General features: G+C 48.0%; 1 protein-coding gene across 4 annotated transcripts in view; it reads right to left on the reverse strand.

Annotated features, from left to right (window-relative positions):
• Window positions 1–3,357: 3,357 nt before the first annotated feature.
• TMEM275 (transmembrane protein 275) overlaps window positions 3,358–13,822 on the reverse strand; it is a 36,469-nt gene continuing 26,004 nt past the window's right edge. Inside the window, exons 1-2 of one of the 4 annotated variants that reach the window (XM_051796151.1) lie at window positions 12,418–12,589; window positions 3,358–7,049 (exon numbers count right to left, since the gene is read on the reverse strand). In XM_051796151.1, coding sequence (XP_051652111.1) covers window positions 6,410–6,958 — 549 coding nt within the window. In that variant the 5' untranslated portion in view covers window positions 6,959–7,049; window positions 12,418–12,589 and the 3' untranslated portion in view covers window positions 3,358–6,409. Of the gene's footprint in view, window positions 7,050–10,589; window positions 10,898–10,946; window positions 11,413–12,417; window positions 12,590–13,822 lie in introns of those variants that run through there. The other 3 variants (XM_051796133.1, XM_051796139.1, XM_051796147.1) reach the window with 3 other exon arrangements.

Below are 13,822 nucleotides of genomic sequence, written 5' to 3' on the forward strand. Positions count from 1 at the left end.
GCCTGTTGTCTTTCTCTTTACCCAGAGCAGGGACTGCCCTACTTGCAGCTACATAGCAAAACACCAGGGGCATGGATGGGAGCGCTGGTCATCTCCGTGGTGTCAGACCACATTCAGAGTGATTTCCAGGGATTTATCGCCATGAGAATGGGTTTATCCAGCAAGGATGCACCAAAAATCTGCCTTAGTTTTGGAGCAGGTTGGTGTTTTCAGACGAAGCATAAGAAAGAAAAGCCATTTGTAGACCATCACTCAGGGTGAAGTTGGGAGGGCAGCCTTGGAGAGCTTTCCATGCTCTGCTGCCTGGGTTTATCTCCCCAGTCAAACAACTCTGCCACTCCCAGCTGCAGCTGTAATTGCCAGCCAAAGGTTCTTTTTCTCCAGTGAACTTGATGGCCCTGTGAAAGGTTCCCAGCCTGGAAACCAGTTCTGGTTGCTTATTTGCATAGCCAACCATGGGGTGCAGGCAGCGGCGATGTGCCCAGCCCTAAGGAAGCTGCAGAAGCCAGACCCTTTGGGTTTGCCAGCAGCATGTCCTTCCCACACATTGAATCTGTCTCTGATTGGAGAGTGCACAGACCCAGAGACAGTAAATGGGATAAAGCACCAGCCCCTGGCTGTGGGAGAAGGTCCTAATGACAGCATCATGTTTGCCTGGCTCAGCTGGAGATAAAAAGATGAACCATAGATCATACTGATTTCTCATGCTGAGGTAACAGAGAAGGATTTGTCTCCAAAAGAAGATTCTTGCCTGCCTACGTGCCAGCAAAAGAAATAATTTTTCTGTCAGACTTTATAACAAACTTTGTCAAATATCCATCTGGCACCAGGCCAGAGAGCTACGTATGACACTGTGTTCGCTGTCACAGCAGATGGATGTGAGAAACTCCAACAAAGGCTTCAGCAGGAGAGACCTACTGTGATGGTTTTGGGAGGGTACAGAGATCTCGAGGCATGGCTTATTAAAAGTGCTGTTGCAGAGAAATCTGGCTTTTTGGATTTGGTAGAAAACAGGGCTTCTGATAATGAACTGTGGTCCCAAAGCTGCCTTTGAATCTTGGTCCTGATGTAGAGACAGAGTTTAACAAGATCTTTTTTTAGGGGTGCCTGGAGGATTGAGTAATAGAGCAATTCTCAAGTGTTCAGATCGGAAATTTCATCTGCAACCCAGGAAGTTTATTTCCTGGCAAAAGCATCATGAGAACCAGTGTCTTCTCAGGACAGGCCAATTTCAAGAAATCAAAATTTCCAGATGACAGTAGGCTCCCAAGAAAAACTCCTGAGGACTCTGTATGCAAGGATGCCTTGAAAAACAATATTTGTCCTCCCAGGCCTGACACTCTCTGTGCTCTGAGAATTCAAAGCCGTGTCAGCATGTGCAGGTCCCACAGAGACAGACTAGGAGTGATTAGAAGTAGCAGGAGAACTGCTGATGGAAACAGCAAAATCTCTTCAGCACAAACTTTGTAAATGAGACTGAACAAAGCCATGGAAATGAGCCTGTTTGGAGCAATCCTTGCTGACCAACCCTGCTTGTCCAGCTGTCTCCTGCAGCCTGGTGGTTCACTGTGAGCCTGGGTGAACAGTGGTCTCCTCCCAGCAGTGGGGGCAGCTGGGACAGCAGAAGCCCCCTGATTGCAGGGAGTGAGTCTCAAAGATCTTTAAATTGGTTTTAAAATTTTAAAAAAATCAAGCTCCAGGCTTCCCTAGGAAGTGAGTGAGAGCAAACGGTGTAAGACAACACCAGGGAGATGCTCCATGTCCTTAGCCCATTTAGAGGGCTGTGCTGCTGCAGAGGATGAACATCTGCTGTGGCTTCACATCACCCTGGGGACATGACCAGGGTGTTGCCCTGAGGCCACTCCAAATGAGGAGCTCTTTGGGGTAATCCATCTGAAAGCCAGGAGTTTTAAACAAATATACAAACCTCTCCTAGAGGCTGTTGAGGTGGGGCTGCCAGAGGTGTCTGGACATCCCTTCCCTGGATGCTGCAAGCTCAGCTGAGCTGACAGCATCTGACAGTCGGAGAAAACCAGCCTTTCAGCCTCTAAGTTGAGCACATTTGCTATGGACTCACTGGAGACTAATGACATAAAAGCTCTTTTTTTTTTTTTTTTTATCAGAGGGACTTTGCAAATGGAAATTTCATGTTTTCATGGATGCTTTTGCTCTTTCATGGGTTTTTTTCCCTCTTCCAGGACTTATCCAGGGAAAAATGCCCAATTTCTTGCACAAGACAGACCTGGAAGGTTTGAACTTTGCTGTGGACTTGTGAGTCCTGCAAAAGAATGGCAGTTCAGGAGCATTCATGGAGCTCCTGAGCCAAAATCAGAGCAATAAGCCAGAGAGGGAAATGAGGGCTCCTCGGCAAGGGTGAGTATTTCACAGGAGGGAAGGATGGAAGGGGTCAGCCAGCTCAGCCTAAAGAAAGGAAAGCTCTAGGAAATCTGCAGCAAATCTAAAATGTTTCAGGGATAAAATTTTCCTGGAGGTAAAAAGGTATCTTGGTTAAAAGCCATTGTTGGTACAATGATAAAGGAAATAAACCAGCCACAGATAAATTTGGGCTGGAAATTAGAAAAAGTTAATTACATTTCATGTAATATTTCTGGTTTATTCTTCCAGATGGAGAGAGAAGCTCATGGTTCAGGTTAGTGTTGAGCAGCTGCTGTGGCAGGGATACTACAGGCTGCAAGTCCAGGAGGATGGCAATGGATGCTCTGTGCTTTTTTCTCTGGTCCCACTATTAAAAAAAGAAAAACCTCTCCAGGGAGTTCTTTCTAATGGCCAAAAAAATCCTTTCTGAAGGGAAAAGGTTTTCATTTTACACACATTGTCAGTGGAGCCTTCTTAGCCAGCTCATTTCCCAGGTCTTTAACCAGCCAGCCTGCCTGGAACGGAGAGATTTCCTCTCGTCTCAAATCACTTGGCTGCACATGGGAGAGAAGCCCTTCGATGAGGTGAATTTGCAAGGCTCTCAAATCCTCTTTATTCTCGCTGTGCTATCCTTCCTTGACTCATCTCCAAGAGACCGTGTTGGGCTAAGCCCAGAAGGAGCACAGAAAGGTGACAGCACCAATCCTAGACACACACAAGCACACACAGATACAGCTTCCACCCCTTCCCTGCACCATAAATTAAATACCATCTATACCCAGGACTGGGAAGGATCTGCTAAAGTAATCCAGTCCTCCATCACCAGAGACTGAATCAGAGCAGCCCACAATCCTCATCCACCTCAGACCAGAAACCTGCTTCTCCTGTGTTCCTGATAAACCAGAGAACCACAATTCACACCTGGTCTGTTCAGGTACCCAGGGGCAGTTAATGTACACATGCACAAAAAAAAAAGGCTGAATTTGGCTATTCCTGAGTTAGTCAAAGAAAGGATTGTGAGAGGAGGCAGTGGGACTAGTGTTTAGACAACCAGGACTTCAAGGAAAAGTGGCATTCAAGAGGCAACATGAACTCTTAGGGATGCTTTTTTCCTTGCAGGTACTTGCATTTCTAGGAAATCAAGCAGCAGAGCGAGGAGCACAAGGCAAAATGAATACAGACAGGATTGGGGCACACACAGTGTAGGCAAAAGGGAGAAGGTGGTTGTTAGACTGAAAAAGCAGGCAGGCCAAATGCTTTCTGAGTGCAATTATTTTAATGGGTCTGTCTTTTCCAAATTCCACATTGCACACACGGAAATAGCAATTTCAAAAAAAGACTCACACCAGAAACACTGACTTGGAGAACAAGAAACTCTCCCTATCTCCCAGTACACGAGGAGGCACAAGATTCACAACAACATTAGTAACAGCCGGTCAGAGAGTGGAGAGACAGACAGACAGACATGGAAATTCCAAAAGACAGAAAAAGGAAAAAGCAGGAAGGCAGCAGATGTTCTCATGCCCACCTGGCTCTGCAGGCAGGCAGCTGGGGTCATGGCCTGGCAGACAGACCCACTACACCAGGGGATCAGCATCTCACTCGTCCTACACCTCTGCTTGCCCAGGTTCCATCTCTGCTGGTTGTCATCTGTTAAGTCCCAAGGATTTCAGCTCCCAGAGCAACACCAGCTTTGTGGTGACCTGTATGGGCAGCACAGGACATGCCAGGTCCCAGGGCTGTGTCAGGACTCCCTGTATGGCAGTGGTTGTGATGCCACAATGCGAGTGAACCACACTAAACTCCTAACTGGCCCTCAAAGTTCTGCTTTTGTCCTCTTTCCTGCCCAAGGGGCCTTCGACTTGTATGGGATCAGCCATTGTATTATCCAGCACTGGAAGCATTTCACGGTGCAGCTGTGATAAGGAGTGATTCCAGTATGCACTCCAGACTTGGCTTTCAAGTCTTCAGTGAATAAAAAAAGGGAGCTGTGTGGTTACCACTTGATTTTACTAACTTTTTGGCTCCAAGTGCTCAAAGAAAAGTGCTGCAGTAACCATATTCATGTGGGAAACGCCTCTAAAGGACTTCCAAACTGTTGTCTGCTATTCCAAAAGGCAAGCTGGGAATCAAACCTACATCAGCAAGCTATTGCTACAGCACTCACGGGCAGACAAAAATCATGGGAGCCTTTTGCTCAGCACAGCAGTTCCTGCATGCCGATGGCAGGCGGTGCTGGAGGCAGAGCACACCCGTGAAAACAAGATCTAAAGGAAATCATGCAGAGATCAGATCGTGCAGGCTCACCCACCTTCAAGCAATCTCCAGACTCAGGTGTGCTAATACCAACCTTGCTGCTCATCTTTGAAGCAGCTTTAAGTGGAGCTGGGAGCAGGAGTTTTCCCTTTTGCACAGGCAGGGAGCTGAGCAGCAGCACAACTAAATGAGTTGCCCAGGACCTGGAGGCTGCACCAAACGTTTGAACCCACATCTTCCCAGGCCCACACAAACATCCTTCTCCCAAGCCTGCCTCTTCTCCTTCTAGCCAGTATAGACCAGCCCTGCTAAAATCACAGATGTAATTCCTTGTTGCAGAAGGAGCTGTTAAAGGCAGCAAACTGTTGCAGCACTCAGGGAGGACTCACATTAAGACTGAGTGTTTAGTCACTTTTCACAAAGGAGTTTTTCAATCCAACCTCAATCCAAGTTTCATGAAGGGGTCATCAGCTGCACAGTGGCTGCCCAGAGCAACCAGGACACCACATGCATGGGCTGCACAGCACCATGGCTCCCCTATGACCAAACTTGCCCTCACTTAACCCAGCACACCAGTCATGTGGCTCTCACAGCCTGGCCATGCAGAGCTCTGCTTGTGGCCCAGGGGGACCGTGGCCCTGTCACAACACAAATCCTTTGCAGCACTAATTCATCAGATTAGGGTCTTTCCAAGGCAGAGAGGGTGTCTTTGCTTGGAACAGCTCTTAATAAATTTCCTTCTGCAAGCTCATCCCATTGCTTTGCAAGCCCATGAACACACTGAGGATCCCATTTCCTGCAGCGAAGAGATCCACTCCTTGTAATGGATCTCCCAGTCACTTCAGGGAAGGAGATACACTCACCATCTTCCAGCACAGCTATACTGAAGCCCATACAGTTATCTACTCCCTGCCCCAAGGTGATATGTGTCCCAGGCCAGCCTTCCACAACTATATGGGAAGGAAGTTGCCTAGCACTCAGTACATAATCATTGCCCAAAAATTTCATTTGCAGATTCCTGTTAGTCTCTGGTTACTTCAGGATTCAGCCTGCCTGACCTTCCAAGATAAATACTTCGTGGAGTAGCACAGCTGCAGCTCAAACTCATTAACACAAGAGGAAAACACGAGCACTAATTGTGATCCTTGTGATTCCTTCTCTTGCAATGGGTGGCAAAATCACCCAAACGAAGGCAAGATGTTGCAAGGATTTTCAACAGAGGGGAGATTGTTTCACAATGCTTTTCCAATAGCAAACACATAGCTTTGTCCCTACTGTCAAAAAGTCTGGCACTAAAAATGCCCAAATCTTCTTGTGACTGAGTAGCATCAACCTGTAATTTACTGCATTCCTGCTTCTTTTATGTCCAAGAATTGCTTCACTTCTGAGAAGAAAGAGCTGTCATTTGTCAGTCCCATGTAGCCTCTCCTTCCAACCATCACATTTCCATGTTATACTAGACAAATTAATTCATTCCCCTCTTCCTACCTGCTCCCCAAAAAAGGCAGTGTATTTCCAGGAACTGAGAGTCAGCTTTTCATAGCAACATCATTATCAATTTTCTTTTAAAAACCATATAATGGGCATGTTTTGGCAAAAATCTGTATTTTTTTTTCAGCTGTTGCATCCTCCTCCCTTAAATTGGTTCAGAGAGACCTGACTGTCTACTGGCTTTTCACGAGCACCTTTCCCACACCTCTGACTGATGGTACATCAGGGTTTTCCAGCCCAGCCATTGCAGTGTTTGGCTGGCTGCTGACAAAAGCTCTGCCTGGGTTTAGGATGCAGCCAGGTCCCTGGGCAAGTTGAGCTGTATGGCCTCTCCTCCTGTGGTGTATTTGGCCACTGGCCCGTTGCCTTCCATGGTGAAGAGTTTGCAAGTCTTGGCGTTCTCATGAACCGGTGTGGACTTTTTGGAGGAGATGGGGGAATTTGTGGGGCTCAGCTGAACAGCAGTGGTATCCTGCACCGTGTGCTCACTAGTTTCAATTTCAAAGGCTGTGTTGCCAGGTTTGATGAGCCCAATGTTGGAACCTGGTTTGGATTTCCTGGCCCCATGAGCTGGGGGCCTCCGACTGCAGATGCAGCAGGCACCAAAGAATGTGAAAGCCACCACCAACAAGATGGGTCCAATGATGATGGGAGGGTTGTTCACGGGGAGGAAGGTCCCAAAGGCAAATGCTCCCACTAAAGTGATGTTGATCCCTGCTAGCATGATGCAAAGTCCACAAGCGCAGCAGAGAGCAGGGGAGGGGAGGCCCTGAGGTCGGGTCTTTTTCTGGATGGGTTTTTGGGACAAAGAGGCGCTGCTCTTTTCGCTGAACATGCTGAGATGAGTCTCAGAGGTCACTTCAGTCCTCACGGGGTGTATGCTGTGTTGAGAAGGCTATCTCTGGTCTCCTGCTGCCTGGGAATCCCTGGAGAGGAACAAAGAACCATGCAGCTGTCAGAGCAGTGAACCCAACACACCTTTCCCCCAGCAGTTTCTCCAGGTTTGCTGGTGCCAACAAGTAAGCACAAATCCAAGCCTGTTGTCAAGTTTGGGCTCCCCCTGACCGTGGTGGTCACATGCAGTCAGCATCAGGCTGGAGCACTGAGCCCAGTGTACTCAATGTCCTTTGCTATCCCTTTGGATGATGCCATCCACAGATACTGTGAATGACACACTGTCAGTCACAGAAGTCTATAAGAAAAGAATTCAAATGTGTGTGTTTTGTCAGCTGGACCATGCTTTCTGCCATGAATCACACCGTCTTCAGTGTGATCACAGGAGATCCCACAGAAAGGGACCAGGAACTTGTTTGCCTCAGCAACTGTAAAACCAAGCTTGCACAATGTTTGTGCACAAGCAACAGCAGCTCCTGGATGGAGGCTCATGGAAACTGAGATGATGAAGCTGAAAAAGAGCCTGTGTGTGGATCAGCCTAGGACCCAAGGCAGGAACACATAGCCCTGACTGACAGTAGCAGCTTCTCCATGGAGAAGGTTATTGGATGTGATAAGAGCTGGCTTTGTGTTTGCTGTACTTCGCTGGAAAGTCAAATTGCCAGAGGCCAAATTGTCAGCAGTTTGCTGGTGATGTCTTTGATTTTACAGGCAGGAGAGCATTTCTCTTCCCAGCCTGATGGCAAACAATAGCGGTCTGCTCTCTCCTACTCCCCTGCCTAGCTCCCGAGCTTCTTCCCCCCTCTGCTGTCAAATCCTTTCAAAAGTGTTGTCAGCAGAAAGCTGATACCACACAGTTTCTACTGCAGGAGCCAAGAATCACTGTTGTGCTATTACCAGTCTACACCTGCTAAATTAAAAAAAAAAAACCAACATCAAACCAAACAATAAACCATCACCCATCACCCTGAAACATGCCAGTGGGATCAGCCTGGCATTTTCAACATGTTTCCTAGGTTATAAAATTTTCCAGCATCTCCAGCTGAGGCAAAGCTCTCTGCTGCTTTATTGGGTGTCATATCTGATTTCCTTGGCTTGGGCTTTTGTTTAGACCTGAATAAGTGCAGCAGTGAACTTCAAGTGAAGTTCATATTCAGTGAGACATCAGCTGGAGCCAACAGGGACAGGTGTATGAAAAGATTAAATCCTTCCTCATCTAAGGATGCCTGACTGGGAAGGGGTCTCTTAGCGGGCAAAGATTTTCAGGAAATTAAGAGTGTCTGAGGGAGAAGGGGCATTTTCTCAATTAGCCAGGCTAACACATATGCATGTTTCCCTAGAAGAGTCCTTTTGTTCTGCCTGGGAACCCCGGCATGCTGATGTGAGCTGGAACCCTGGTTCTGCCTCCTTCAGCAGCCCTGGACCAGCAGCAAGATAACTTCTGGTTAAAGACACACACACACATACTGTTTGCAGACCAGCTCTTGTGAATGCCACTCTGAACCTTTTGCACACAGAGGCTGCAGACAGCCCAGTGTGGCCCTTCCTCCTACATTCTCTCACTGCAAAGTGCTCACCAGGGAACTGTGTGGCTTCTTGTGGTTAAATCACATCACAGATTCACTCTACCAGGTTTCTTGACTCCTCAGCCCTCACCCGCTTCCACTCTGAAAGATTTCCCCCTCCTGGGAGAGCCAGGCAGCTATCACAGCTGCTGGGATCCAGTGGGATGCACAAATAAGCTGGCATTCTCTACTCCTAGGCAAGACATCACCAGAGGTCAGGCTCCCACTGAGATTTTCAAGAGGAGCTTCAACCTGTTGCCCATTGGATCTCTCAGTAGTCACCTGTGATCACTGTAAAGAGACCATGCTGGTTTCTGGCTGCTTTCAAGGCTACAGTGATATCACCCAGCACAGCCCCTGGTAGCTTATTTTCTCTGCCTAGCAGTTTTTGTTCATCACTACAGAACCCTGAATGTAGGGGGTTAAGCTTGGGCAAAATCCTCACTGGACCTTGCCAGGCAGTAACAGGGGAGGAGGAGAAGAGGCTCATTCAAGCACCATGGACTATGATAAGTCAGGGTGGTCCATCCAAGGACAGTTCACCCCAGCAGGTAAAAGAGAACCACAGATCCACTCCAGAAGGATAAATGACATGAGAGGATGATCCAACTGAGTTCAGGATGGGTTCAGGCACCATTAGCTTCCCAGGCATTCATGGTTGCTTCCTAGAAGGAAAGGGGACCAGATCTACAGTACAGAAACAGGGATGTGTAATGTAAAGGACTGAGACCTCTCACACTGCAGCCTGACTGGAGGAGGCATTGGCTGCTCCTTGGACCCCCATAAGGCAGACAGAGAGTTGACAGGTTGTGCCAAGTGACTGGTCAGGAAACAGCCACTGCCTCCTGGCAAGTGACAAGGGAAGAAAGGAGTCAGGCTTGAGATCTCATTTAAACTGTGTGAGCAATTCTGGGGCTTATCACACCCTTTCTATGGCTGCATCACAGGTGTTCTGGCCATGCTATGTCCAAGCCAAAACTTCTTTCCTATCCTCCTTGCTTGGAGCAGCTACATGGGGTAACAGATCTTTCCCAACAGAAAGCAATGGACTCCCTGGAGATTCTAAGGGGAACCTCTTCCATGAGCTTGGGGAGAGAAGATCCTGGAAGACAGACATTGTCACAGGGTTGGGACATGACCTGCACACACACCACAGGGTAACCAACAGCACGGAGAAGACAGTATTTCTGGGCTGGGAACATTCAGAAAGTAGATCACTGTTTGCTGTTTTCTTGATCTCCATGGAAAACATCAGGGATTATACACAAGGGATTCCAGTTGGAAAACCAGATGACATGGGGATGAGAAAGTCAGCAGAGCAGTGGAGGATAAAGCAAAAAAACAAACCAAAGCCACAGAATGCCATATGCTATTCTCTACCTAATAAATCCCTGCAACAACACAAAGTCCATGTTTATTCTGATTGTCATGCACAGCAAAAGCATCTTTGCTCTCCTGTCATTTCCTAAAGCACAGGCTGATGCTGTGGGTAATAGGGTCAGGGTCCTTCTCCATTCCCATCTCAGCCACAAGAATAAACTGGTGTGGGTCAGCTGCCACTGCTGACCTACCTGAGGATCTCTGGTAGCTTTTACCTTTCACTTCAGCAAAATCAATGGCTTAAAAAATGACCAACTTTCCAGTCAAATTTTACTGCCCAAAATGAACAACTTCTGTTCCATCAGGATTGTAAAAAGTTCTCTTTGGGCTCTTTGTTTGAAACAGGTTCTTTTCTTATGGATTGAAGTGTAGGTTTCTTCTCCAAACAATATTTCAGCTTGAAATGCACTACTGCAAGCACTGCTATATAAGAATAAAAGCTGCATGTCCAAGCTAGCATGATGGAAATCCAGAGGCTATAGTGATTCCTTCCAGGGGAATATCCATCCCTCCCTATATTCTCAGGGGGGCAAAGAGAGACTTTCATCCATATCTCTGAGACTTCCTAGAGCTCGAAGGACATGCTGACATATTCATCCAGCATTTTAGGAGCATCTAAAGCCATACCAGCAGCATGTACAGCTAAGCACGTTTCCCTCTTAGTTGTCTTGAGGGGGATCAAGCTGTCATCCTTCCACACCATCTCATGGCAACAGCACAACCAAAATATTTGTCAGACCTCAGATAAGTCTCCTTCCTAGAGGTGTGATGGCACAGCAAAATAATGACAGTGATCAGCAAACAGAAATTGCAGTCAGGCAGCTACAACAACCTCCTGCACACAGGCAGACTCACAAACACACAGACACGTACCCTGTAGCTATCAGGAGAAGCACAAGAGTTTTTTTTCCCTGGGCAAAGTGCTGGGAAACTCTCCGGCAGGGCCAGAGAGAGCCTCGGTGTCTGGAAGGGGAGGACACTCACCTGGGCTGGAACGTGGAGCCAGGGAAGGCGATGGAGAAAAGTGTCCCCGGTCTCCCTTTCACCCTTCGGTCCGGGATGACAAAGCCATGGCTAGTCCCAGCAATGCCAGGGGTGGAAGCCCAGCTGTGAGCTGGGAGGAGAAGGATCTCACATCCCTCCTCCCCGCTCGTCACCGAGGTCCGGAAACTTTGCTGGGGTGTCAGGCGGGCAGTCCTCGAAAGAGCTCAGCAGGCTCTGTGCGAGCTCGGCTGCCTTCTCTCCACTTTCCTCCTTCCCCTCGGAGGATGATGTTGTTCTCCTTAGGCAGAAGGGGGTTTAGCCGCAGCATCTCTGCCCCGCCGCATCCTCTCCTGCCTCCTCCTCCTCCTCCTCCTCGAACGAACCCGCGGTGCCCAGCGAGGCTCAGCCCACCGCTCCCCGCTGTCCGGCACCGCTCACCCTCTCCCCGCTCCTTTTCCTTCTTCCTTTTCTACTTCAAGGCTGCAGCTCCCGCCCCCTTCAGCTCACAGAGGTGCCCGGAGCAGAACAGCCCCTTTTTTTTTGGTTTTTTTTGTTTGTTTTTTTTTTTCTCCTAGGGAGAGGAGAAACCCAGGAGCGCGTCTACGCCGAGGGTCAGCCCCAGCCGCCCTGCGGCGGCCCCGGGGCGGGGAACAGAGCGCGGCCGCCGCGGGGGAGAAGGGGAGACACCGCCAAATGCCAAGGAGCAGCATGTAGGCTCTCGATGCTGCAGCGAGGCACGGATCTCTCAAACACGAGTGGTCTGAAACGCACGTTATGAATAAAAAAAAAAAAAATACAACTGGCGTGCGGTGCCTTTGGATGCTGGAGGGATGCAGGAGGGATGCAGGAGGGATGCAGGAGGGAGTCTTTGCTGGGCGGCCGGCAGTGAGGGGTGCTGAGACAGGACCTCCAGAGGCGGAACCTCCAGGGTGTGGGGGGCTGGCAAATTAAAAGAAAACTGTCCCCAGATGCAAAACTGATGTTTAAAGTGGCAATCAGATCTCAGGTACACTCAAAGGCACTTACACTAAAAACATGTCTAATGCTAGACCCTGTTGCAAGCACAGTCAAAATCTTAACTCCCATATTAAGAAGCCAACCTCTGTCTGTTTGCAGAGTTGGTGACCACAGGAAACATAGCAAACTGCAACTTATGCACTGGATGGTGTGCAGATAATCCACCCACAGCTGAAGAGGTGCTGATAATCACATGTCCTCATCTGCTCTCCATGCCCACACTTGCTGTAACCAGCCTGGATGCTGCCAGCAACAGCTGAGCAGAGGCTCCTCTCCAATTTATTGCAGAAGAATCCTGTACAAACCAGGCTGGAGCTGACTGAACATCAATCATGCTCTCCTCTTTCTTAAATTACTGCTTTCATGATTGAGAGAGAGAAAAGGAGAATGGTAAAAAAGATGGTGAAAAACAAAGGTCAAAGAGAGAAATCACTGAAGGGAAATGAACACTTACTTCTCTCTATTCTCCAGGCACCACTCCAGCCTGAGTATTCTTAATACAGCATCCTCCTCTACTGCACCATACTGCATTTCACCTTGCAGGTCATCCTAGAAATTCAGGCAAAAACAAGCTTTTCAGAAAGAGGTTCATTCTCTGCCAAGGAAGACAACTCTGTTTTCTCCTTAGCTTAAGTAAAGCCAACGGCACACTGCATTGTTTGAGCAAGAGGGCAGGAGGGTGTTGGAAAAGCAGTGCTGATCAGATGCATTGACTGCCTGGGCTTATAGAAAGAAATAACTGGGTAATCTCATTTCAGATCTTTCCAGAGATGCAGTGTCTCCTCTAGGGATTCCCTGGACTCGTAACATGAAGTTCAAAATGGCTCAGTACTCAACCCTATCAGAGAAGTGAGGGGAGAGTGCACAATTGAAGATTTTCTAGAGAAATCACCCTCTGGCACATCTGAGAGAGACAACTGTACATGTGGCAGAACTGGTGTTTAGTGTTTGCTGACTGTTGCTGGGTAGAAACCGGAGTGGCTGAACTCATTCTTGGTGTAACTCCACAGAGCTCAACAGAAGCAGCTGAATAAGCCCTGTTTATGTAGGAACAGTGGATATCAGAGGGAAAGAGACCATCAGGGTCTTTGATTCGAGCCCACTGCTATCAAGTTGTATAATAGCATTCATAAAGCACTCAAGCTCCAAAGGGGGCCAATTAATACTGAATGACCTGTGAGTTGTTCCCTAATTGCTCAAAGCACTGATGAAGAAGGCTGCTTCTGCTTCTGTTTTGCTGTTGCATGTCTCTCCATCACACTTTCTGCTTAATGGTCCATAAACCCAATAAAAATGCTTTACTGAAACATTGCATATTTCGAGCTCCACTGAAACAATAATTCTGTGTTTCGCACATGTGGCCCTGACAACCTGGCAGACTGCATTCATGTGATTAAAACAACTGCTAATTCAAGAAGTAAAATTAAAGGCTAGATTTCCCACTGGTATAAATCAGAGCAGATTCATTTCCTTGCGGAGCTTTGATAGCTCATGAGCATTCATGATTTGCCAAGGGGGTTTTGCCAGACTGATGGCTTCTAGTTTTAAACTTGCCAGGCACTGGAAGCCCTGCCTTCTTCAGAGAAAAGATCCCAACTCTCAGCTGATTAGAAATTATATTCCTCTGGGAGAAGCTGTTTGTACCCTGCTTCTGCTGAATTCAGAAATTAGCTGAAGTCAGAAATTTTTGCATGTGAGGCAACATTGTCTGCCTGCCTTTTCCCACTGTCAGTTCCTGACTCTGGTTTCAGTACTAAGAAACCTGTCTCAAGCCCTCTTGCACCCACAAAGGCTGGGCTTCAGTGCCATCACCTCCTGGCCTGGAGCAGGTCAGGATGGTGACTACGACATATGAAGCC

This window comes from Manacus candei, unplaced genomic scaffold (genome assembly GCF_025592945.1).
Source record: "Manacus candei isolate 608988 ecotype Guabito, Panama unplaced genomic scaffold, ASM2559294v1 h1tg000005l, whole genome shotgun sequence".
Taxonomy (NCBI): domain Eukaryota; kingdom Metazoa; phylum Chordata; class Aves; order Passeriformes; family Pipridae; genus Manacus; species Manacus candei.